This window comes from Sciurus carolinensis, chromosome 17 (assembly GCF_902686445.1).
Source record: "Sciurus carolinensis chromosome 17, mSciCar1.2, whole genome shotgun sequence".
NCBI lineage: Eukaryota > Metazoa > Chordata > Mammalia > Rodentia > Sciuridae > Sciurus > Sciurus carolinensis.
Window position 1 is genome coordinate 20,499,497 of NC_062229.1, and position 21,779 is coordinate 20,521,275.

Genomic DNA, 21,779 nt, shown 5'->3' on the forward strand with positions numbered 1-21,779 from the left:
CCATAAATATGTGCAAATTTTTGGCACTTTAAAAATAAATTAAGAATTCTAAAGGTTTGTTTTTTTTTACCGTATATATAGATGACTCAATTTATTTATTTATTATTTTATTTATCAAACGCTTGGAAATGAATGAGTACTGATTAGGTTACAAAACCTGGTCCAGGGGTCTTATCAAACACTCGGCACATGGCAATCAGTGAGAACGCCGCCAAAGCGAACGAAACCCAAAAACCTCGGGTTTTGAGCACCCGGGCTAAAAGCTGAAAAAGCGGAAATGAGAGTCAAAACCGGAAGTGTGGCAGCAGACGCGGTGGGAGGCTCGGGCACGCGCCTGACTCTCCGCCGTACCCGCGACCGGAAATGTGGCACAGGCTGCACGCCAAGGACACACGCGCTCCTTGCTTCTCAGCCAATCAAGAAGAAGTGAGGCGGGCGTCCGGACGGAAATAGTATTTACAAACAGGAAGTGTGGCAGTCTATCCACAGAACTGCCAGTGGGAGCTATGGAGGCCTACGAACAGGTCCAGAAGGGACCGCTGAAGCTGAAAGGCGTCGCAGAGCTCGGCGTGAACAAGCGGTGAGGCCCGTGGGACCCCTTCTTCTGCTCCGCTAGACGTATCCCTGGGATCCCGGGCACTGGCCCTCTGATCCATCCTACCTTGTCTCCCACCCCTCTCCCCTGCCAGGAAGAAGAAAAAGAAGGACAAAGACAAGGCAAAACTTCTAGAAGCGATGGGAACAAGCAAAAAGAACGAAGAGGAGAAGCGGCGCTGCCTGGACAAGCGGACGCCGGCCCAGGCGGCCTTCGAGAAGATGCAGGAGAAGCGGGTGAGGCACCGGCCTGGGGCCGGGGCGGCCGACGGCGCGGGCCTGTGTCTCCCAGGGCGGGTGCTCAGGCAGAGCCGGGGACTCGAACTGCAAGAGGGCGAGCGGTCAGAAGGACCTTAGTTCCGGGGAGAAGATTCCCCTCTGGCCCGAGCGGATGGCACAGGGGAGAGCTGGAGACCATTCCATCGCTGTGACTCACTGGCCCTGCGACTCCGGGCCAGTGATCCCTTCTAGTGCCTCAGTTTCGTCAGTAGATGTCAGGATAGTACTTTCTCCTGAGAGGGTCGGGAACTCTGTGTGAATGATGCAGGTAAAGCATTTGGCACTAGGTCTGGCACATATTAGGCGCTCATTGGGTGTTAGCTGTTGATATTAAGTGGCTCTGCTCCCCCCTAAGTCGCCACCGTATGTTCCATGATGACTTCGGTGGACAGAATCAAATTTGCTGTATTACAAGGCTCCTGTAAATCATTTCTGTTCATATTAATCACTGAATGAATTTGGGCCGTGAGGGAGAGGAGAGGTCAAGGTAAGATAAATCAGCTTGGCATATTATGCTGGACAGAAATTAATCTGTCTGGGTTAGTTGCTCTTAGTGGTTCTCTCCCCCAACACATCTGGGGAGGGAGTGCTGTGGACATCTAGTGGGTGAAGACCAGGGACACTGCACTTCCTACAATCACAGAACAGTACCCTGCACCCTGCAAAATGATTTGTCCTCAAATGCCAATGGTTCTGAGGATGAGCCAGGTCCAGTGGTGCATGCATGTAATCCAGGAGGCTAAGGCAGAAGGGACACAAGTTGGAGATTAGCCTGGGCAACTCCAGGCTAGTGAGGCCCTGTCCAAATTAAAGTATAGGAAAGGGGCTGAGGCTGTAGCTGAGTGGTAGAGGGCTTGCCTGGCATGCATGGGACCCTGGGTTCAATCTCAGTACTATCAAAAAGGGAAAAAAAAAAAAAAGAGTGCCGAAGCTGAGAAGTCCTAACCATGACACTGGGGAGAGTTAACTGATTACTCTTGGACAGAATTTGGTCATACAAAAAACACACAGCCTGGGCCAGACCTCGGTGCCAGGACCGCGGCTGCTGTTTGTTAGTGTGTAGCTCTGGGTTAGTCAAGTGTCCATCTACTTAGAGTAGGGCTGAAGTTTTTCTTGTAGGGTTTTGTGAGGATTTAACAAGTGAATGCAAATCTGTCACCTGAGGTTGTAGTCACGGCAGGGCTGAGCTCTTGTGGCTGGAGTTAGACTGAGAGGTCAGTGCAGCCCTTGGGTGACTGCGGAGAGCTCTCAGTTGTCATTAGAATGAAGAAGGAAGGCCAATTTCAGCACATCCCTGAGGTGGCGGGGGAAAGACAGGTGGAGACGAGGAAAGGACTGACCCTTTTTAGAGGATATTTGCCATTAAGCTTGGCAGCCCTCCCTTAGCACTGCTTTTCCAGACGTGTGACGGGCACTGCCCTGGCAGACGCTGCCCATTGATGGCAGTGTTCTTTATAGGGGAAGCCGGCACAGTCGGCCTCTCAACCTCAGTCCTGGGCCCCGAGCTTGTGTATGCAGGGTTGGTGCATCTGTGGAGCCCCTTTGGCATTCGTGGCCTCGGGACACCTCGTGGGGGACAGGACCGGGGCAGAGCTCCAGTGCAGACGGACGTGGTTTAGTCAGATGGCAGGACCCAGGCACGAGGGCTGGAGAGCCGGAGCCTCTGAGGCCTGTGTGGACCACGCAGACGGACTGACTGTGGGTGGTGCGGGGTCAGCGGGAGTTTTTTGTTGTTTAAAATAGGAGCTATCGCGGCTGGCTTCAGTTGCCTAGAAGAGAGGGAAACAGGAGAGATGAGGTAGGTGAGATCGAGCTCCAAAGGTCCCTGTGCTGGAATCTGGTCCCCTGTGGTGCTATTAAGAGATGGTGGAAAGTTAGGAAGCTGGACCTAGTGGAGACATTAGGTCACGGGGGCGCCGTCCTTGGAAGGGAGGAAGGCAGTTCTCGGGTCCTGAGTCAGGACTGTGGAGGCTGGTGCAGTCCTCCGGGCTGGGAGTCACCGGAGGCCAGGCTGAGCTGGACATCCCAGATGGCGCAGCAGAGCTCCTTTCATAGCCTCGCCCATCTCTGTTTTTCTCTTTTTCTTTATCTGCAGCGGGGTCATCAGACTTCCTGCTTAGTGGCCTCCAGAGGCACAAAACAAAACTTGCTGGGTCTTGTGGCTCAGCCTAGAGTGGGCTCTGCATTCTGTCAGGTGAGCCCAGAGCTAGTTCACGGTCAGTATGGCAAAGGGGCCAGCACACTTAGGGAGCCAGAGAGAGCTGCCTGCAGTCGTCCAGCTAGAGTGGAGAGCCAGGCGTGGCCCCAGGTCTGTGTGACTCTGCCTCCCCTGGCGATTGGGTCCTTTTTAAATGTCGCAAAATTGCTGAGGCTGGCCTTGAACTTGCAGTCTTCCTGCCTTTGCCTCCCTAGTCTCTAGGATTACAGGCATGCACCCCCATGCCCAGCTAAAAAGAATTTTTTTAAATGAACATATAATGTTTGGATTTATTTATAGGGTACAGTGTTATAATTTGATATATGTGTACAATGTGTAAATCAAATCAGGGTAATTAACATTCCCATCTCTCAGATGTTATCATTTGTATGTGTTGGGAATCTTCAAATCCTTCTCTAGTTATTTTGGAATGTGTAATAAATTGGCGACTGTGGAGATTGTTACTGCCCTGCTGTGTTGTCCAACATCAGAACCACTCCCCACCCTGGTTGGTGCCTGTTTCCCGTCCTCTCTATCCTTCCTCCCCCTCGCTTCCCTCGTCTTCAGTGTTCTCTCATCTACTCTGTCCTTGCAGTACTGGGTTTGAACCCAGGACCTCATGTATGCTACGCAAACACTCTACCACTAAGCCACGCTCCAGCCTCTGCTCTCTATTTACATGTGATCGACATTGTTTAGCTTCCACAAATGAGTGAGAACATGCTGTGTTTGTCTGTGACCCAGATCCTCGACCCTCAGCACTGCAGCTGAACACCAAGGTGGACACTGTCACTGGACCCCCTGCTCGGTGTCGGGCCCTTCACCCTCTTATCTCCCATTCTTCCCGTAACCCAGGTGGGACTTTCTCTTCCCGTCAGCAGCATGTGCTGACCACGGCCCAAGGATACAGGAAGCACATGTACAGTTTTCAGCAGAGTCTGCTCCTGCTCAGCTGATGCTGGTTCATTTCCTGCCACTCATGAGGGTAGGACCAAAGGTGACTGAGCCAGGTTTTCTTTTGGACCAGCCTGAGTGGAGCAGAGGGAGAGGGGCAGGATGTACATCCTGAGCTATTCTAGAAGCGAGAGCCAGGCTGCCAGGGTCACTCCCTCCATCCTCCAGCCTGGGCCCTGTTGAGCATGCAAATTCACCACCATGTCTTTCTCCTACCAGCAAATGGAGAGGATCCTGAAGAAAGCATCCAAAACCCACAAGCAGAGAGTGGAGGTAAGTCATGTGCCCGGTAGAGGCAGACTGAGCTATGTAGGGTCCTAGTTCAGCCCAGAGGCCAAGGGAGCCAGTGGAGTGTTGCTGGGAGAGGGTTTACCCAACAGGAATGACCGACACCTCCCTCTGCTCATTCAAGGCCTGCAAGGCGGGTGAGGAGGGCTCACTGGGCAGAGACAAGACGTGGGGGAGGTGGGACTGGGCAGGGCCACGTGTCCCTAGTGCCCTGGCTGGGCCTGTGCTGATGCAGGCTTTCTCCTTTGCTTCCCAGGACTTCAACAGGCACCTGGATACGCTCACAGAGCATTATGATATCCCCAAAGTCAGCTGGACCAAGTAGCATCCTGGTCCTGGCTGTGGAGGAGCATCGAGAGACAGCAGAAAGCAAAGTCAGGACTATCTTTGGTTGCTTTGGTATTTTCTGGAAACATTCTTTTACACACACCCATGCCTCTTCTGCTGAGACAGTACTTTTCTAAACTGTATCCCCTCAATCCAGAACTTGATTAAAGTAAGACTGTCCTCTTAGTTAATTTTGGCTTTTTGGTACACATTGAAGGTAATTAGTTTGAATTGAAAGTTCTGGATTTATCTAGAGGCTAAACTGGGACTCACTGTACGAGTGGCAGGTTAAAAAGTTTCTAGAGTTGTATCTGACACGCTGAGGCCAGCCAGCCATCCTCGCCTGGATGAGATCGGACTCCAGAGGACAAGAAGCTAAAACCAGCCAGACCTACACAGGCTGCTCTGACCTGGGACTTACGTTTTTCCATCGAGGCCCTGGGGAAGCCACCTGCAGCTCAGTGGCCTTCAGAAAGCTCCTCAGCCACCTACCTGTTCAGTGATGCCATGCAGCCTGGGTGGCAGAGCAGCCGCCCTAGAGCAGGATGGAACGTGAATGTAGGCCCTGTCCCCTTCTAAACCAGTGGCCTGTTTTCAGTCCCTCTCCCCGGAACCTTTTCTCAACGCCATCTGGCAGGTGTTGCCGTGGCAGAGTTGCTGGCTGAGCACGGCTCTCTAATGGAGTCCAGGCGCATCTGCCTCATAGCCCTCACCCCAGCACCCAGCTGTGTGTGTTGAGAGGTGGCACATCACTTGGAGCCTCTTTGGCATTTCTGGCCCAAGGACCCTCCTGGGGGACAGACCAGGGCAGAGCCCCAGCACAGAGATGGGTGCAGTGGAGCTGCAGGACCCAGGTGGAAGAGCTGGAGTCTTGAAGGGTCTGCTTGTGCCCCGGCAGGATCAAATGGCAACCCGTAAACCACAGAATAAAGCAAACCCAGCTAGGAAAACGTGAGTCTGGTGTCCTCATTGTAGGTCAGTTGCCACGAAGTGCTGCCCATGAGCAGTGTGCGTGGTGCACAACTGTTTCTCAGTGGAAACAATTAGAACACACATTTGTTTGCACTTAAGAAAGATGACAGGCATGCTCAGTATCCCTTATCCCAGATACCTAGGGCCAGAGTTTTTGGAATTTGGGGGTATTTTTATAAATACAGTGAAGTATCTTGCAGTCTCCAACACAAAGTTTATTGTTTCATTCACACCCTGTACATGTAGCCTTGGGTAATTTTAAGTATTCCTAACAATTTTGTCCCTGAAACAGCTTTGTGGTGTGGAATTTTCCACTTGTGGCATGTCAGAGCTCAGAGTCTTGTGTTGTGGAGCATTTGAACTAAGGACCCTCAACATGGAATCCCAGTGGCATAGGCTCCTTTCATCAGGGATTCTTGGCAATGCCTGGAGAAAAGACAGTTTCAGGCCCTACCTGATCATAAGCCAGCGGCTGGGTCCGTGCTTCATGGGCGTGACAATCCTTTGTCCATGTAGTGGTAACGTGAATATTCTTATCTCTGCATAGTAAGATACTGCAAAACAGTGGCTTCCAACATTTATTATCTCAGTTCTGTGAATTGACAGCTCAGCTGGATGCTTCTTGTGATGTGGTTTATTTGGTGTAGCTGTGCTGGCTTGCCCAAGGGCCAGAAAGCAGGAAAGCTTGCTGTCCTCCAGGATCTTTCCCTACGTAGCTTATTTTATGTCAGCAAGTCATGGCCAAGCACAGGGTCTGGGAGGGAACTGCACAAGGGCATGGGCACCAGGAGGCCTGGTTTGTGGGCGGCTGTCACAGTCCACATCAGTAGTTCTCAAATTCTACTGCATGTTAGAATTTCCTGGGGAGCATTAAGAACCACAAATATCTGGAATCCATGGTCTGGGGTGGGGTTTTGTCGTGGGTTTTTCAGAACTCCCCAGGTGACCCCAGTATGCAGGAAAGTATGAGAAATATGTCTACCACAATAGGCATGGCCTTTCCTGATACTGCAGAGGTTGTATCTGGCTTATATATTAAATGTAAATGCCAAGGATGAAATTCAGATGTGACCTGAATTCCCCCCACACATGAGGAAAGAGTTACTAATAGTTTATGTGTGAAGGTAGTGTTTGGTCTAGACACAAAACTCCAAATACCTACAGCATGCCAGAAAAAAATGTTTCATTGTGTGACACCTCACCTCCCTTGGCTGGTTTTGTTTTGGTCTTCCAGTCTTGACGTTTCTTTTTCATCAGTGAACATGTTCAGTTTTGTAATTTGAAAATGAACATGTTTTCTAAAACGATACAATTAATTGGACAAAGTATGGTACAACAGGGTTTGTTAACATATTGCATCATATCAATCACTGTTACTTTCTGAACAGACTGTGACAGCAGTAGTCAGTCACCAACCTGATGTCTCATCAGATTCTATCTAGAGTATATCCATCAGACAACTGGTTTCAAAAGCCCCTCTTGACTGCTTGCTTTGTGCAAGAATGCTTCCAACCTGGGATTTGCTTAGTAGTCTTAAAATAGTCCATGTTTCCCTGGATTTTATTGCAATATAATCACAGAGTTGCCAAAACCATCTTTCCAAATGTCAAACAGGAGGCAAGATATAAGATATGTGTGAGGCAGGCAGACTGGGTAAAGAGCGTGATAGCGCTGTTTGGGCATCCCGAGTGTTGTGATGGTTCGTTGGGACAGAATTCAGGGGTTTATCCACAGGCTGAGTGTTCACATGGTAGAGCGCTTGCCCAGCATGTGTGAGGCACTGGGTTTGGTCCTCAGCACCACATATAAATAGTAAAGGTTCATCAACATCTAAAATATTATTTTTAAAAAAGTGAACTAGGCTCAGTGGAAGAGCTTTTGCTTAGCATGCCTGAAGACCTCGGTTCCATCCCCTGCATGCCAGAAAAGAAGGGGAAAAGAGGTCAACTTCGTATAATTCAATTGATTAATTAGTCACATTTTGCATGACTCACAATGACTCGAGTACAGAAATCAAACACGTGCTTTTTGCCCGTGTTCAGTGTGGCGCGGCTTTCACGAGAGCATTCCAGGCCATAAACAGGCACGCTTGTTCACTGATAAAGGTCGGCACTGACAGGTGACGGGCAATAACTCTTAAGACTTAATTGCCATTCAGAGAGTTTGTTTGACTTCCACATCATCGCCACACCTCCCCGTAGAGCGTTTCACAGTCCGTGACTATATTTGTTTCCTTGACTTCCGATCAGACTGTAGGCTCTCTGAGGCTGCTCCACGTTGGTTCCATCACCAGGTTTCCCCCGCCCAACTTGGCGCACAGCAGGGGTTCTCCAGGCGCCGGGTCTTTCCCGCAGCCAAGCAACCGGAGTGCCCAGGTTCAGTCAAACCCGCCCGGCCCCGCCCCCTGCCACTTACTTCCGGGATATTTAAGACGGGCGAGAAATAAGGTCGTATAGGACGTTCTGCGCCTGCGCAAACTCTGTCCCGCGCCTGCGCATCCTGGCACCTCCTCCCGACCGGACATAACGGTCCGCGCGCGGCTCTCCGAACCGGAAGTGGAGACGAACTGTCGCGGGGCGCGTCTGGCCTTACTCAACGCCCGGCAGTCTCTGCCGTTGCAGCGGCCCCCAGGCCTCCCGCAGTCGCCATGTCCGCCAGCGCCGTCTACGTGCTGGACTTGAAGGGCAAGGTACTGAAGGCTCCCCACCCTCCGCGTTGCCAGGCAGCCAAGTGGGGCCCTAGTCCCACGGGGACCCACCCTGTTGCTAGGTAACCGGCCAGTGAGCCCCACCCTGGCATTAGGCAAGGAGGCCGATTGGCCTCACCTGAAGGTCCCCACCCAGTTGCTAGGTAACAGGGCGGTGGTCTTCACTCCGCTATCTTAGGTCTGTTGCTAGGTGGCGCGGTGGGCTGCCACCGCCGCCGTTGCCAGGTAACCGGTTGCATCGTCCCCTTCCACTCACTCCTGGGTCTGGAGCTCGGGCCTCCATGGGGACCCCCGGAAGCCTCGGGGATGGCGGGCTGCAGCCGCCCTCAGAGGCCAAGAGCCGAGGGGCCGCGCGACCCTTGACCAGATGTAGCTAGGCGTGGCGGGGACTCTGTGCCCTCCGGCCAGTCCCGCCTTCTGTGGGCGCAGCAGCTGTTTAACCTACCTGCGTTTTCTCCCTGTAGCGGTTTCTTTTTTTCCTTTCTTCTCTTCTCTTCTTTTTTTCTTCCTTTTTTCTTTCTTTCTCTCTGTCTCTCTCGCTTGCTTTCTTTTTGGCGTGGGTGGGGGGCGGGGTACCGGGAATTGAACTCAGAGCACTCAACCACTGACCCGCATCCCCAGCCCTATTTTGTATTTTATTTAGAGGCAGGATCTCACCGAGTTGTTTAGCACCTCGCTTTTGCTGAGGCTGGCTTTGAACTCGAAGCCCTCCTGCCTCACAGCCTCCTGAGCTGCTGGGATTACAGGTGTGCGCCACCACCCTGGCCTGCAGCAGTTTCTTAACGTTCATTGTGACATTGAGTTAGAGGGTTAGGTAAGGTGAGTGGTGGGAGCTGCATTTTACAGAGGAAAAACTGAGGCTCAGACAGGTAAAGTGATTTGCCCAAGGTCAAACCGGTCATAGGGAGGTGGCAGGTCCCCAAGTTCCATTTAGAGTCATCTTTCATCCCGCCAATGTTTGCACAGAACCTACTGAGCTCCCAGGCAGGGTTCTAAGTGGTGGGCCGCCTCCAAAGCAAAATCAGTAAGTCCCTGACCCGTGAGCTGACAGTCTGGTGGGGGAGATGGACACCAGTCTCCAAATACAAATAAGCACAAGTAATGTCAATCGCAGCGGTGAAGCAGTGAGCATATAATAGAGACAGCCTCAGCTGGGGAGGGTCAGAGAGGGTTTCCCTGCAGGGGGAGTGACAAATGGGACTGAGGGAGTTGCATAAGTAGGACCCCGGCACCTTCCTAGGGTTGTCAGAGAAGAAAACTTCTTACAGGAAGAATTGTTCAGGCCTTCAGCAGTGGGCTGTTGCCGTCCTCAAGTCCACCCCTACTGGAAGGCAGGGACTGTCTGGCCTCTTGCATGTGGGAGCAGCCAGAACTGGTCCAGCAGTGTTAAACAAGTTCAGCATTCATTGGTGAGAGAAGCGTGGGTGTTGGGTCCTAGGTGAGGTGGACAGGAGTTGGCTCAGAAGATGAGGCTGAAGAGTGAAGTGGCTGCCCCTTCCTGCCCCACCCCAGGACTTTCCTGAAGTCCCTTGAGTGGGTGCCTGCCTTGGATGCCACCCAAAGTCAACAACTGGGGAGTCCCAGTGCTTCTTCCCCTAGCCTTCTCAGAAGCAGGGAGGACGCCCTTCTTAGCTGTACACCAGGGCCTGGGTGGATATAGTGCTCCCTAGTCCTTGTGGCATGTGTTCTTCCACCCTGGCCACCACATCTCCAGAGGTGCTGTGGGATGCCTGTCTGGGCTTGCTTGTTTCTCCAGCAGACGATTCCTGAGAGCCTGGCCTGCACCCAATCCTGTGCCGGTGCTGTGGAGTTAGGCGAGTGTAAAGCCGGTCTCTGCACAGCGTTGTGACCTCTCACAAATGCGTTCTCTTCGCCGGGCCTCACTGTCCTCACTGGTTGGAAGAGCCCTTGATGGGGTTGCTGTGTGGGAGTGTGAGACTTGGCACTGCGCTGGCCCACAGGCCTCACTAGCAGGGGAGGCGCGTGGAAGCAGAGGTGTTACCAAACACTTGATCCAGGCTACAGGCAGGAACAAGGCCCCAGGTAATGCAGTTGCTCAACCTTGTATTTGGCTGTCAGGTGTTACAATAGGCTCCCTGGCAAAAGTTAGTGCCAGAGCTGGTTCTGAGGTGACCAGGTAGTGGTCAGGTGGAGGAGAGGCATCTCAATGGGTACAGAAGGTGACAGGCAGCCCACTGGGGCTGGCAAATCCGAAGTCTTGAATAATCCAGAGCCTGAAGAATGGTACCAGGAGGGACATGGGTGTTGGGAATATCCTGATTGGAGAAGGGGACCGAAGGGTCCACTTGAGTTCCAGGAGGGAGGAGTCACAACGAGGAGATTGTCGCCCAGGAGAAGCACGATCAGACTTGCCCCTGGGAAGCTCCCGAGGAGCCCTGGGCACCTCCCTCCCTCTGCAGTCAGGATGCCCTTTATTCCACTCCCGTGGACCTCGAGTTCCAAAAGTCTGCCTTCTGAGCAGAACTGCATTTAATCAGCGTCCAGGAGGTCATGACCACAGGTCTGCCTGCCCAGCAGGACCTCCAACCCCCGAGGAGGCCCGCGGGGCCGCATTCAGCTGGTAGCAAGCCTTCCCTGGAGGCTCCTCGGTGGCAGCTGTCGCCCCTGGCCACCATACTCGTCAGCTCTTCCCCCAGCTTTAGGAATGGCGAGCTCTTGCTTTTCCTCCTATCCTTTCACTGTCCGCCCTCCCTACAGCCCTTCCCTTGGCTGGTCTCAGGCCTCAGTGTGCCTCCTCATGCTGTCCCTTTGCCAAGGTGGCCTTTAATTTATAGCAGTGTGCCACACACTCCAAATTTGTACTGCGGACTGGTGTGCTTATCTCTGCCTCTGACCATCGCTGTACGTCTCTGTGATCCTTTGGCCTCCAGACACCATGGAAATACCACAGCTGCTGCACGCTTGGTGTTTCCCAAAGTGAACATCCTGTTACCCCAGACTTGCTCTGTGTCCTTCACTGAATGGCACAGCTGTCCAGACCTACTAGAAAGGCATTGTTCTCGCCTCTCCTCACCCGTATGTTGACTCCCCAAATGTTTACTGAGCACCTACTGTAGGTCAGACTCTGGTTGCTGAGACACAGCCTCAGGAGACAGAAATGGTTGATGGTCTCTGAGAATGTCAGACGTTAAAGGAAGCTGAAAGTAAATATATAATAGAGTATGCAAGATGGGCAGCGGAGACAGTGGGGCCAGGGTGGAGACCATGGGACATGGTCTCTCAGCCAGGACAAGCAGGCAAGACCCCGTGGAGGAGGTACTGTTTGAGCTGAAGCTTGAGAAAAGAGAAGGCCAGGCCTTTCTCAGCAGAGGGAGCTGCAGGTGCAAAGGCCCTGAGGCAGGAGCAGATGCGGATCACTCAGAGACTAGCTCAGGTGCCAGGCTGGCGGACTGAAGAGAGCCAGGGAAGTGGGGACAGAAGGACATTGAAGTGCTGTGAGCTGTGGTGATGGACTGAGGCTTTGTTCTTGGCACCAGGGAGGCTGGTGAAGGTGTCAGTTTCAGCAGGAAGAGAGACCCAGTCTGACTTCTGCTGAGGAGAGCCCTGTCACACTGTGGAGGAAGGACCTGGGGTGGGGGGTCAAGGGTGACAGCAAGAGGAGGGGCTGTCCCCTTAAGCATTGCCTCCCTCACCCTGTCCCTTCCTCGGTTCTGCCTCTCCTCTGGCCCCCACCACCCAGCTCTGAAGCTGTCTTCACTGGGCCTCCCACTGTCCCAGACCCCCATGGGCTGCCCCGCCCCATGCCTCCAGCCATGCTTGCTGCCCATCTCCCCGTCCCCTTCAGGCCCTGATTTGAACGTCAGACCTAAGCAAACGCCCACGCCTTGGTTACCACCATGTCCCCAGGCCCAGCACAGTGCTGCCCTTCGGGCAGAGCGCATGCTTTTTTAAAATTTTGGTTTTTGTTTGTTTGGGTACTGAGGATCGAACAGGGGCGCTTGACCACCGAGTTACACCCCTAGGCCTTTTTATTTGTTTTTTGGAGATAGACTTGCTAAGTAGCCCAGCTGGCCTCAGACTCGCAGTGCTCCTGCCTCGACCTCCCGAGTACTGGGATGACAGGCGTGTGCCACTGCGCCCGCTGGCACATGCTCGTTGAATGAGTGAGCACGTGGGCAGCCCTGGGGAGGGCAAGGGAAATACACTGTTCCCTGCTCTTTCCTTTGAGCCCTTAGCGACCCAAGGGCTCCTGTCCATGCCAGCGTCCCCCCAGACGCCGAACCCCAGGGGAAGGAAGCGGACCTCGAGAAACCCAGGAAAGCGGCATTTAGCCAGCAGAAGTGGCCCTGCAGCAAGCGGGAGCTGGGGCGAGGACACGACTGCCTCACTCGCCTGTGACCTGAGGCAGGCAGCTTCGCCCCGAAGGGCGTCCTGTCCATCTCTCAAGATCATGGCCTACCTTGCAGATGACGCCAGGAGGACAGTGGGAGTTCCCCAGCCAGGGCCGGGGCCCAGTGCCCATGGCTCACCCACTGGGTGCTGGGTACTCAGAAGACCTCAGGGCCTCAGCTGGAAGAGCTCACAGGCCTCTTGCCCAAAGGCTGCAAGAGCGGCTGGGAAAGCAGCGCACCCTCCTCTCCCTGCCCTCCTGACTGGGAACTGTAGAGGCCGCACTTTCTAACATGGGAGTCTGAGGCAGGCAGTGCCCAGCGCGGCCGGCTCAGCTTGCTGCCGAGTCCATGGGCCCGAGAGCTCCGCAGCTCCAGCTCGCTGTGCCCAGGCTGGCAGCGTCTCCTCATTCCTCCAGCCAGCTGTGCCCTCCATGCGATGAGCTGCATCAGATGGGATCGCGCACCTGCCAGGGAAAAGAGCCACACGGCCGGCACCCCAGGCGCCCTCTCACCCCTTTGCTCCCAGCGCTGTCCCCAGGCCACCACTGCATGTTTTCATCACTGTTCTCTAGGTGTTATGTGTAAGTGCAGTCATACAGGGTCTGCCTTCCGTTGGTCTCTGTCACTCAGTGTAGAGATTCTGAGGTTCATCCACGCTGTGTGAATCGGGACGACTGGCCCGCCACGCCCTCAGGTTCCTCATCCATGGACTTAACCCCAACATGGATCAAAAAACTCTGAAACAGTCCAGGCATGCCTGTAATCCCAGCATGCCTGTAATCCCAGCAGCTCAGGCGGCTGAGGCAGGAGGATTGTGTGTTCATAGCCAGCCTCGGCAACTTAGTGAGGCCCTAAGCAACTCTGAGATCCCGTCTCTGAGTGAAATACAAAAAAGGACTGGAGATGTGGCTCAGTGGTGAAGCGCCCCTGGTTCGATCCCTAGTACCGAAAAAAATCACACCTATACTGAACACGTATAGACTTTTTCTTGTCATTATTCCCTAAAAAACACAGTCTGACCACTATTTATGTAGCACGTGTTTTGTATTAGGTTTTGTCAGTCATCTAGAAATGGTTCAGAGTCTACAAGAGGGTGTGTGCAGGTTCTGTGCAAATACGGTGCCACTTTATACAAGGCAATCGAGCAGATTTTGGAATCCTGGTGGGGGCGTCCTGGGGCCAGTCCCGCAGATGCAGAGGGGTGACTGTGGTCCCTGCCTTTTCATTGCTGCTGGGTGTTCCGTGGTGTGCATGGACACAAATCGTTTCTCTGATCAGCTGTTGAAGGACGTGGTCGTGGCCTCCAGGTTGGGTCTGAAAGCTGCTGCAAACATTCTGGACATACGGTTTCATTCCTCTGGGGTAAATACCTAAGAGGAATGGCAGGGTCCTGTGTTAACTGTGGGCTTAACTTTTTGAGAAACCGTCAGCCTTTCCCAAAGTGGTTGTTCAGTTTTACATCTCCGTCAGATGTGGGCAGAGGTTCTGGATGCTGTGCATCCTAACCCACAGGTGGGAGAGGAGAAGCCAGACGAGGGCTTCTCCTGTTCAGGCTGCAGGTGTGATGTAGGAACCTCGAACTTTCCAGGGAACAGGAGCCCCGCCAGGGCAGGAGAGCAGGTCGTGCCAGCACGGGGAAGCCTCTGTGAGGGTCTGCGAGGGGCCTGCAGGCTTGCCTTGCCTGGCGCCTCTGAGCCAGCCCTTCAGACCTGGGCCTTCTCCCCAGAGCCTCTCCTTGCAAAGAACCACACTGGCCCTGCAGAGGTTCCCTGGGGAGAGGCTGCCCCTGGAGTTCACCTGGAGGGTCCAGGCCCCTCTCGCCCTTTCACAGACACGAGCCAGGGCCAGCCTCCCCCAGGAGGACAGGACAGCTGGCACAGCCCATGCCAGCCTTGGGGCCAGACTGTGTCCTCTGAGTGAAGGCCCCCGTCTGCCTTCTCCTTCCCGACCCCAGGTGCTCATCTGCCGGAACTACCGTGGCGACGTGGACATGTCGGAGGTGGAGCATTTCATGCCCATCCTGATGGAGAAGGAGGAGGAGGGCATGCTGTCCCCCATCCTGGCCCACGGGGGCGTCCGCTTCATGTGGATCAAACACAACAACCTGTATCGTATCCCTTTGCGGGTGCTCCCGCATGAACGCAGGAGTGTGCACGCATGTCGCCCACACACGTGTGCAACCGAGGCTGCTTGGGTGCAGGCAGGGTGCACGGCCCATCCTTCCGGAGTGCCCTGCTGCCCTGAGAACACACAGTGACATATGATGGGTGTGGAGGAGAGGGCCCCGGAGAGGAGGTGACATCCTGGGAGAGAGCTGTAGGCCAGGCTCCAGGAGGCGCGGGCATAAGGAGCGCGGGGGCAGGTGCTGGGCGCTGTCGCTCCTGCTGGGAGCAGCCCAGGTGGGCGGAGCTGGGGTCTGGGCAGGTGTGTGGGCGTGGTCAGCAGGGTCTGCAAGAGTGTCTCCCATGTGTGATGGGAGCTTCTGGGAGGGTTTCAGGAGATTTGCATTTTCTGGATTCTTGGCGGATGAGTGTGCCCCAGACTGCAGGGAACAGAGTGGCCGCAAGGAGGTGTTGAAGAGGCCAGGCCACTGTCCCACAGAGGAGTGGCAGGGCTCAGAAATGGAGAGAGATTCGCCCAGATCTTGGAGTCTCCTCCTCCCTGCCCTCAGGCCAACCCAGACTCTGCCCCTGGGGTCCAACTGGCCATCCTGCTGCTTTGACCAGCTATTCCGGGCACATGCTGGTGCCCGTACTACGGCAGCGGCCAGGCTCTGCAGGAGACAGCTCACCTGAGCACCACCCCCACCACCTCAGGGCAGAGGCACGTCCTCCTCCCACAGTGCAGGGAGCAGCAGCCCTCTCCGCAGGCCGGGGGTCGGTGAGCTGATGCACCCGGCCTGCGGACGTGCTCCCTGAGCCAGAGCGCCCCAGAGTGTTGGAACATGGTCTCTGGCCCTCCCTGCCCGGCTTGCTCAGATCTGCGCTGCTGGGAGACCATCAGTGTGGGGCAGGGGGGCCTCCCGGCCTCCGCGCCTCCGCTTAGACTTCCCCTCTCCAGAGGACCCAGGATAGCCTGGAGAGTCAAGAGTCATGGGCTGTCTCCCACTCAGGGAGTTGACCGTTCTCAGAAGCCATCCTGGTCAGGGCAGCACCCACCTCAGGCCAGGTTCTGTGATCTGAGCTCAGCAGCAGCCATCAGATGGTGTCCCTATTCCACACAGGGTCAGCAAGGGAAGAGACAATGAGGGCTCACCCCCTGGGTGAGTGGACATCCTCTTGCCCCAGTCTGGTCCCCAGTTTTATTGTCTGGTTACAGTTTCCAGAAAGATCCCATCTCTGAAGGTCAGGAAGGTCACCACTGCCCGCTCCTTACATTTCTGGGAGGCCCGTCGCCAGGCTCAGGATGGGCCGGCACTCCTCTCAGTCCCCCAGCGTCCATTTCTGTGCTGGGCCAGGGTAAGGCGAGAAGTGAGGTGGACATAGCCCCTGCCCTCCTCCCTCCTACCGCTGCAGCTCAGACATGTCCCAAACAGGGATGTCTGAGGTGCCACGCACAGGCCTCAGGGGGAACCAACCCCCATGCTGGCTCCAGGCCCGAGAAGGAAAGAGGAACAGGGAGTGCCCAGCACACGCTGGCCCTGTGGGGGCAGAGGCTGGTTCCTGGCGGGAGGGGCACCTTTCACAGCTCCCCACAGCAGGTCCACTCTTGGGTCCCCGTTAAACAGGACACTGAGGTTACACTAGAAAGATTTGCTTCAGGGGCCACACTCCCATCTCCAAAGCCAGCAAGAGACAGAATTGGCCCCCGCCACGTCCTGCAGATCCTTACTGGGAACCCCGAGCTCACCTTTGGAGGAACAGGACTGATTGGTTGTGTCCTGCTTTCTGCTCTTAAAAGGGGTCACCCAGGCTGCTCTGCAGGGCGGCCCCCTCACCCCACAGTGAGGTTGGCCCCGTGCCACTTGCCATCTCTGATTCTTGGCCCTCCAGTGCTCTCTGGGGGCTGCAGCCAAGTCGGTCTGGTAACTGCTGCGTCCCAGGCCTTGCTGGGGCCAGGGGCTTGCTATCCTACCTTGGGACAAGTAGATGGCAGGTGGTGTGTGGGACGGGATGAAGCAGGGCGTGTGGGGTGGCAGCCTGCGTTGGAACGGCCCTTGACAGGCTGCCGTGCAGTGGTCGCTACCTCCAAGAAGAACGCGTGTGTGTCGCTGGTCTTCTCCTTCCTCTACAAGGTGGTGCAGGTGAGTGTTATTCAGGGGCTGAGGGGGGAGGCTCTGAAGCCAGAACCCTGGGAGTGGGAAAGGGGAGCCCAGCCTTCCTGCATGTGGGATTCCCCACCCTGGTGAGGAGAGGAAAGTGACCCTGGGGGAATGAGGAGGGACCAGCCAGCAGTCGGGTCGGGGAGGTGGTGTAGACTCAGGCTCTGCTTAGAATCCTCTCTCTCCAGGCCCAGGTGCTCGGGGCCGGCCCTGGAGAGGGCTGACACATGCCAGGTGTCGGCACCACTAAAGAGATGCCCTGGAGAGGCCACAGGCCCGGCCCGGGGTGTGGATCTAGGAGGGAGGAGAACAGAGCTGTGGGGCTGGGATCCCAGCCTTCTGGTCAGACTTTGGAGGACACGTGCCCAACCCTGCCTGGTTCCCACCTCAGCCAGCCAGTGCTGTCCTCCTGCCTGGGCTCTCTAGGTCGAGCGCTCCAGAGCATGTCACCAAGCCTGGAGAGTGCACTGGCCTGTTGGCTCTGGCCTGCGGGACCTTCACCCGTCCCTCCTCTCAGCACTCCTGCCCCACCCAACACCACAGGTGTTCTCCGAGTACTTCAAGGAGCTGGAGGAGGAGAGCATCCGGGACAACTTTGTCATCATCTACGAGCTGCTGGATGAGCTCATGGACTTTGGCTACCCCCAGACCACAGACAGCAAGATCCTGCAGGAGTGAGTGGGCAGGGAGGGCCCGAAGGTCAGGTGGGGCCGTGTCAGGACATGGTGTCTTCCAGTTTGCAAGTGGAAGAAGCAAATGTGTATTCCTGTTGTCCCCCTTTGCCCTCCCATCTCAGCTGGACACGAGTTTTATTTATTTGTTGCTGGGGATTGAACCCAGGGGCCCTCAGACCCTGAGCCACGTCCCCAACCCTTCGCATTTTTTATTTAGAGACAGGGTCTCACTGAGTCACTAAGGACCTCACTAAGTTGCTGAGGCTAACTTTGAACTCGGGATCCTCCTGAGCTGCTGGGACTACAGGCTTGCACCACTGTGCCCAGTGTGGACAAGGGTTTTAGACTAAGTTGTCCTCAGTGACTTAAGGTCCTTTTTCCACAACATTCTTCTGTGACACCAACGTTATTTCCTATTCCTGGGTCTTTATTCTCCATCCACATAAATGCCCTAAATCCCTGGCTGTCAGGAGGTCACTGGCTTATGTCTTTACTTGCACAGCGGGACTGTGCACAAAACCTTTGGAATTTTGCCCATCAACAAACCAGTTCATGTGAGTTCAGCACTTCCTGGAGCCAGACTCCAAAGTGGAGAGTGCTTTCCATCCGCTCAGTCCACAATCCAGGGCAGTCTCCATTTTATAGGGAACAAAGGGACACTCAGAGAAGCCTGTGTTCCTGACCGCTGCACCTGTTGCTCTCCAGTTGGGATCAGGTTGCCCCCAAGGGCTCCGTTGCTCAGATGCCCCACAGGAACAGGGAGCAGCCACACCCTTTTCTTGTGCTGCTCTTCTGCTGGGTGTGATGGCGGGCACTGTAGTCCGAGCTGCTCGGAGGCTGAGGAGAGAGAATCGTGTTCAGGGCTGGCCTCCACAATTCAGCGAGACCCTGTCTCGAAATAGAAATGTTTTGCAAAGGGCTGGGCCTGCGGCTTGTGGGTAGAGACTTGCCCAGCGTGCCCCAGGCCCTGGGTCCACCCCGGCTCTGCAGTCAGTCACGCAGTACGTGGGAACAGTCAAACCCAAAACGGTGTTTCCTCGGCTCCCCAAAAGCAAGCGCTGTCGTCTGGCGTCACTCGACTCTGTTGGGTTGCTGGAGAGTGTTAGGTGGTCCTGTCCTGGAGCCCGTTGCGGGGGGGGGGGGGGGGGGGGGGCTGGACCTCGTGCTCCCGCCCCTCCCTGCCCAAACGTCCAGGCCTGAGGCTGCGGTGCGGTGACGCCTCCTTGACTCTGAGTGGCTGGCCCCACAGGTACATCACTCAAGAAGGCCACAAGCTGGAAACTGGGGCCCCGCGGCCCCCAGCCACCGTCACCAACGCAGTGTCTTGGCGATCCGAAGGCATCAAGTACCGGAAGAATGAGGTGTTCTTGGACGTCATAGAGTCTGTGAACCTCCTGGTAGGCTTCCTTCTTCCTTGCTTTTTAAAAAGCGCTGTTTGCTCCATCATGGGGGAAAGCCCCCATTTTAATACAGCAGAGCCCTAAGAAACACCTCGGTGCCGCATGCTAGGCCATCGGCTGTGTTCAGCTTGCTTTAGCCTAACCGCTTTTGTCCCAGCAGGGTAGAGTCAGAAGCTAAAGCCCTGGGCTCAGGCTGACCGCCTCTGAAGGGTTTTTCACTGTCACTCTCCAGGCCTCTCGTTAGACGTCTAGGCGTTGTGTTTCTAGAACCGAGAGCACGCAGTGTTCTGGTTTTGAGGGTTTGGTTTTGTTTATTCGTTTCCAGGTCTGGGGATGGAACCCAGGCCTCAAGCATGCTGAGCCGCACCCCCAGCCCCTGTTTAGTTTTTTCCTTTCCTTTTGCTTTTTAACTTATCACTGAGCAAGGTTGATCGTTTGTCTGTGAACGTCAGCTCCGATGCGGATTTGTGCACTCGTCACCCCAGCCAGAGTAGAGCACCTCAAAATGTCTGTCCCTCGTACTGCCCCCTGTAACCCGCTCCCCTCCGCCCCAACCCTGGGTGGCCACCATCTGTGCCCCATTACTGTCCTGTAGTCTTTTTGAGATCATCACCTTGGTGGTGGTGTCTGGCAGCGCAGCTGTCAGTCTGCGAGATGGAATCACACGTGTCCTCAGTGCAGCGCCTTGTGTGTGATCCAGAAGGGGTCTGAGTGTCCAAAGCTGGTTTCTTTTCTGTGTACGTCTCTGTTTATATTCTGAACCACAGAGTGTTTCCCCATTCACCCATTGAAGGATATTTGGGTTGTTTTCTAACTTTTGACAATAAATGATAGCGTTGCTGTGTTCCACATACAGGTTTATGTATGGACATGAGTTTTCATTTCTCTAGGGTAAATACCCAGGAGTGGGATGGCTGGGTCACACGGTAAGTGTACGTTTAACTTTATAAGAAACCGCTGAACTCTTACCCCTTGTGCTCTGGCCAGCAGTGGGTGGGCATTCTGGTGGCTGCACATCCTGGTCACTTTTATTTTGCCATTCTAAGGGGTACATAGTGTTATCTCAGCAGTGTTTTCTGTATTTCCCCAGTGGATAACAACATTGAACATCCTTTTTCGTGTTTCTTTTGCATCCCTTTACCCTCTTTGTGTCTTTTGGGCACTTTAAGATTGGATTGTTTGTTTTCTTGTTGTTGAGTTTTATAAGTTCATTATGTATTCCAGATACAAATCTTGGTCAGATGATTTGATTAGTAAATATTTTCTTCCAGTCTATAACTTGTCTTTTTATTCTCTTAGCAGTATCTTCCACACAGCAAAAGTTTTTAATGCTGGTGAAATCCAAGTATCAAAAATATCTTGTATTGATTGCACTTTGGGTGTTGTGTCTAGCTCATCGCCAACCCAGGTTCACATCAGCTTTCTTCTGCATTTTCTTCTAAAGGTTTTATAGATTTGTATTCAGATTTACAGTCAGTTTTGAGTTAAACTTTATATAAGGTGGGAGGTTTGTATTCAAGTTTTGTGTTTTTTTTTTTGGCATATACAATAATTTGTTGCAGTTGTTTCAACACTTTTTTAGAAGAGTGTCCTTTTTCCATTGAATTGCTTTCACACTTTGTCAAGGTTAGATTCACTGTAACTGTGTGGTTCTATTTCTAGCTCTTCTCTACTGTTTCTGTGTACTGTACCTGTCTCTTCCCTTGGCCTGTGTGTCTTTCTGTCCCCCCACCAGTAACACACTGTTTTCATTGTTGTAATTTTATAAGAAGTCTGAAAATCAGTATGATTCATCCAACTTTTTTGCAGTGGGGGATACTGGGAATTGAACCCAGGGGTGCTTAACCACTGAGCCACATCCCAAGCCCTTACTTTTTATTTTGAGACAACATTTTCCTTTTTTTAATGTTTTATTCTAGTTCTTTTATATGAATTTTATAATCAGCTTATCTATATCTGCAGAAGTCCTTTGGAGATTGTGACTGGGCTAATGTTAACTCTGTAGATCAATTTGTTGAGGTTTGATATATTAACTATATTAAGCCTCCCAATTCATGAACAGAGTATGATTGTGTGTTTGTTTGTGTGTGTGTGTGTGTGTGTGTGTGTGTGTGTGTGTGAAAGAGAGAGAGAGAGAGAGAGAGAGAGACATCTTGGATTTCTTTCATCAGTGTTCTTACTGTGACTGTGTTGTTAGATTTATACCGAAGTAGTGGGTTTGTTTCCAAGTGATTCATTGACTGTGGACAATAAAAGCCTTCTGGAGGTGAGACCGATGCTTCTTTTCCTGATTCATGAACTCTCAAGTGTGGGTTAGGGGGACAGGCACTTGAGGGTTTATGCCCCCCTTACGTTCATTCATCTTTGAATCAGAATAAGATACATCAGGTGTCAGCAAGTATTTAATCTTTGAAGCTGTTATAAGTTATATATTTTAATTTAAATTGGCCGTCACTCGGGTATAAAAATGAGATGCGTGATTGACCAGGTCCTGCAACCTGGCTGAACTCACTTATTCTGGAAGTGCTTTTTGAACTCCTTGGTACTTTGCACATAGATGTGTTGGCTATAGACAGGAACAGTTTTATTCCTTCCATTTCAGTCTTTTGCCTTTTATCTCTTCTCTTGGCCTATTACCTCGCTAAGACTGAGAGCAGTGTTGATGGTGAGTGGTGAGAGCAGACACCCCAGTTCCTGTCAGGGAGGGCAGGCACTCAGTCTTTCAGTGCTGATAGGAGATGAGCAGAGGTTGATTGTAGACGTCCATTTCCACA

General features: G+C 53.6%; 2 protein-coding genes across 3 annotated transcripts in view; both read left to right on the forward strand.

Annotated features, from left to right (window-relative positions):
* Positions 1-451: 451 nt before the first annotated feature.
* Positions 452-4,825, forward strand: Fam32a (family with sequence similarity 32 member A). The gene is made up of 4 exons (XM_047531360.1): positions 452-580; positions 690-831; positions 4,244-4,297; positions 4,569-4,825. The coding sequence occupies exons 1-4, from the start codon at positions 507-509 to the stop codon at positions 4,635-4,637; spliced, it is 339 nt and encodes a 112-aa protein (XP_047387316.1). The 5' UTR covers positions 452-506; the 3' UTR covers positions 4,638-4,825.
* A 3,318-nt stretch (positions 4,826-8,143) lies between these two features.
* The window catches only part of Ap1m1 (adaptor related protein complex 1 subunit mu 1), a 30,177-nt gene continuing 16,541 nt past the window's right edge, over positions 8,144-21,779 (forward strand). Inside the window, exons 1-6 of one of the 2 annotated variants that reach the window (XM_047532242.1) lie at positions 8,144-8,300; positions 14,625-14,781; positions 16,846-16,913; positions 17,475-17,605; positions 18,855-19,002; positions 19,896-19,931. In XM_047532242.1, coding sequence (XP_047388198.1) covers positions 8,259-8,300; positions 14,625-14,781; positions 16,846-16,913; positions 17,475-17,605; positions 18,855-19,002; positions 19,896-19,931 — 582 coding nt within the window. In that variant the 5' untranslated portion in view covers positions 8,144-8,258. The remainder of the gene's footprint in view (positions 8,301-14,624; positions 14,782-16,845; positions 16,914-17,474; positions 17,606-18,854; positions 19,003-19,895; positions 19,932-21,779) is intronic. The other variant, XM_047532243.1, reaches the window with a different exon arrangement.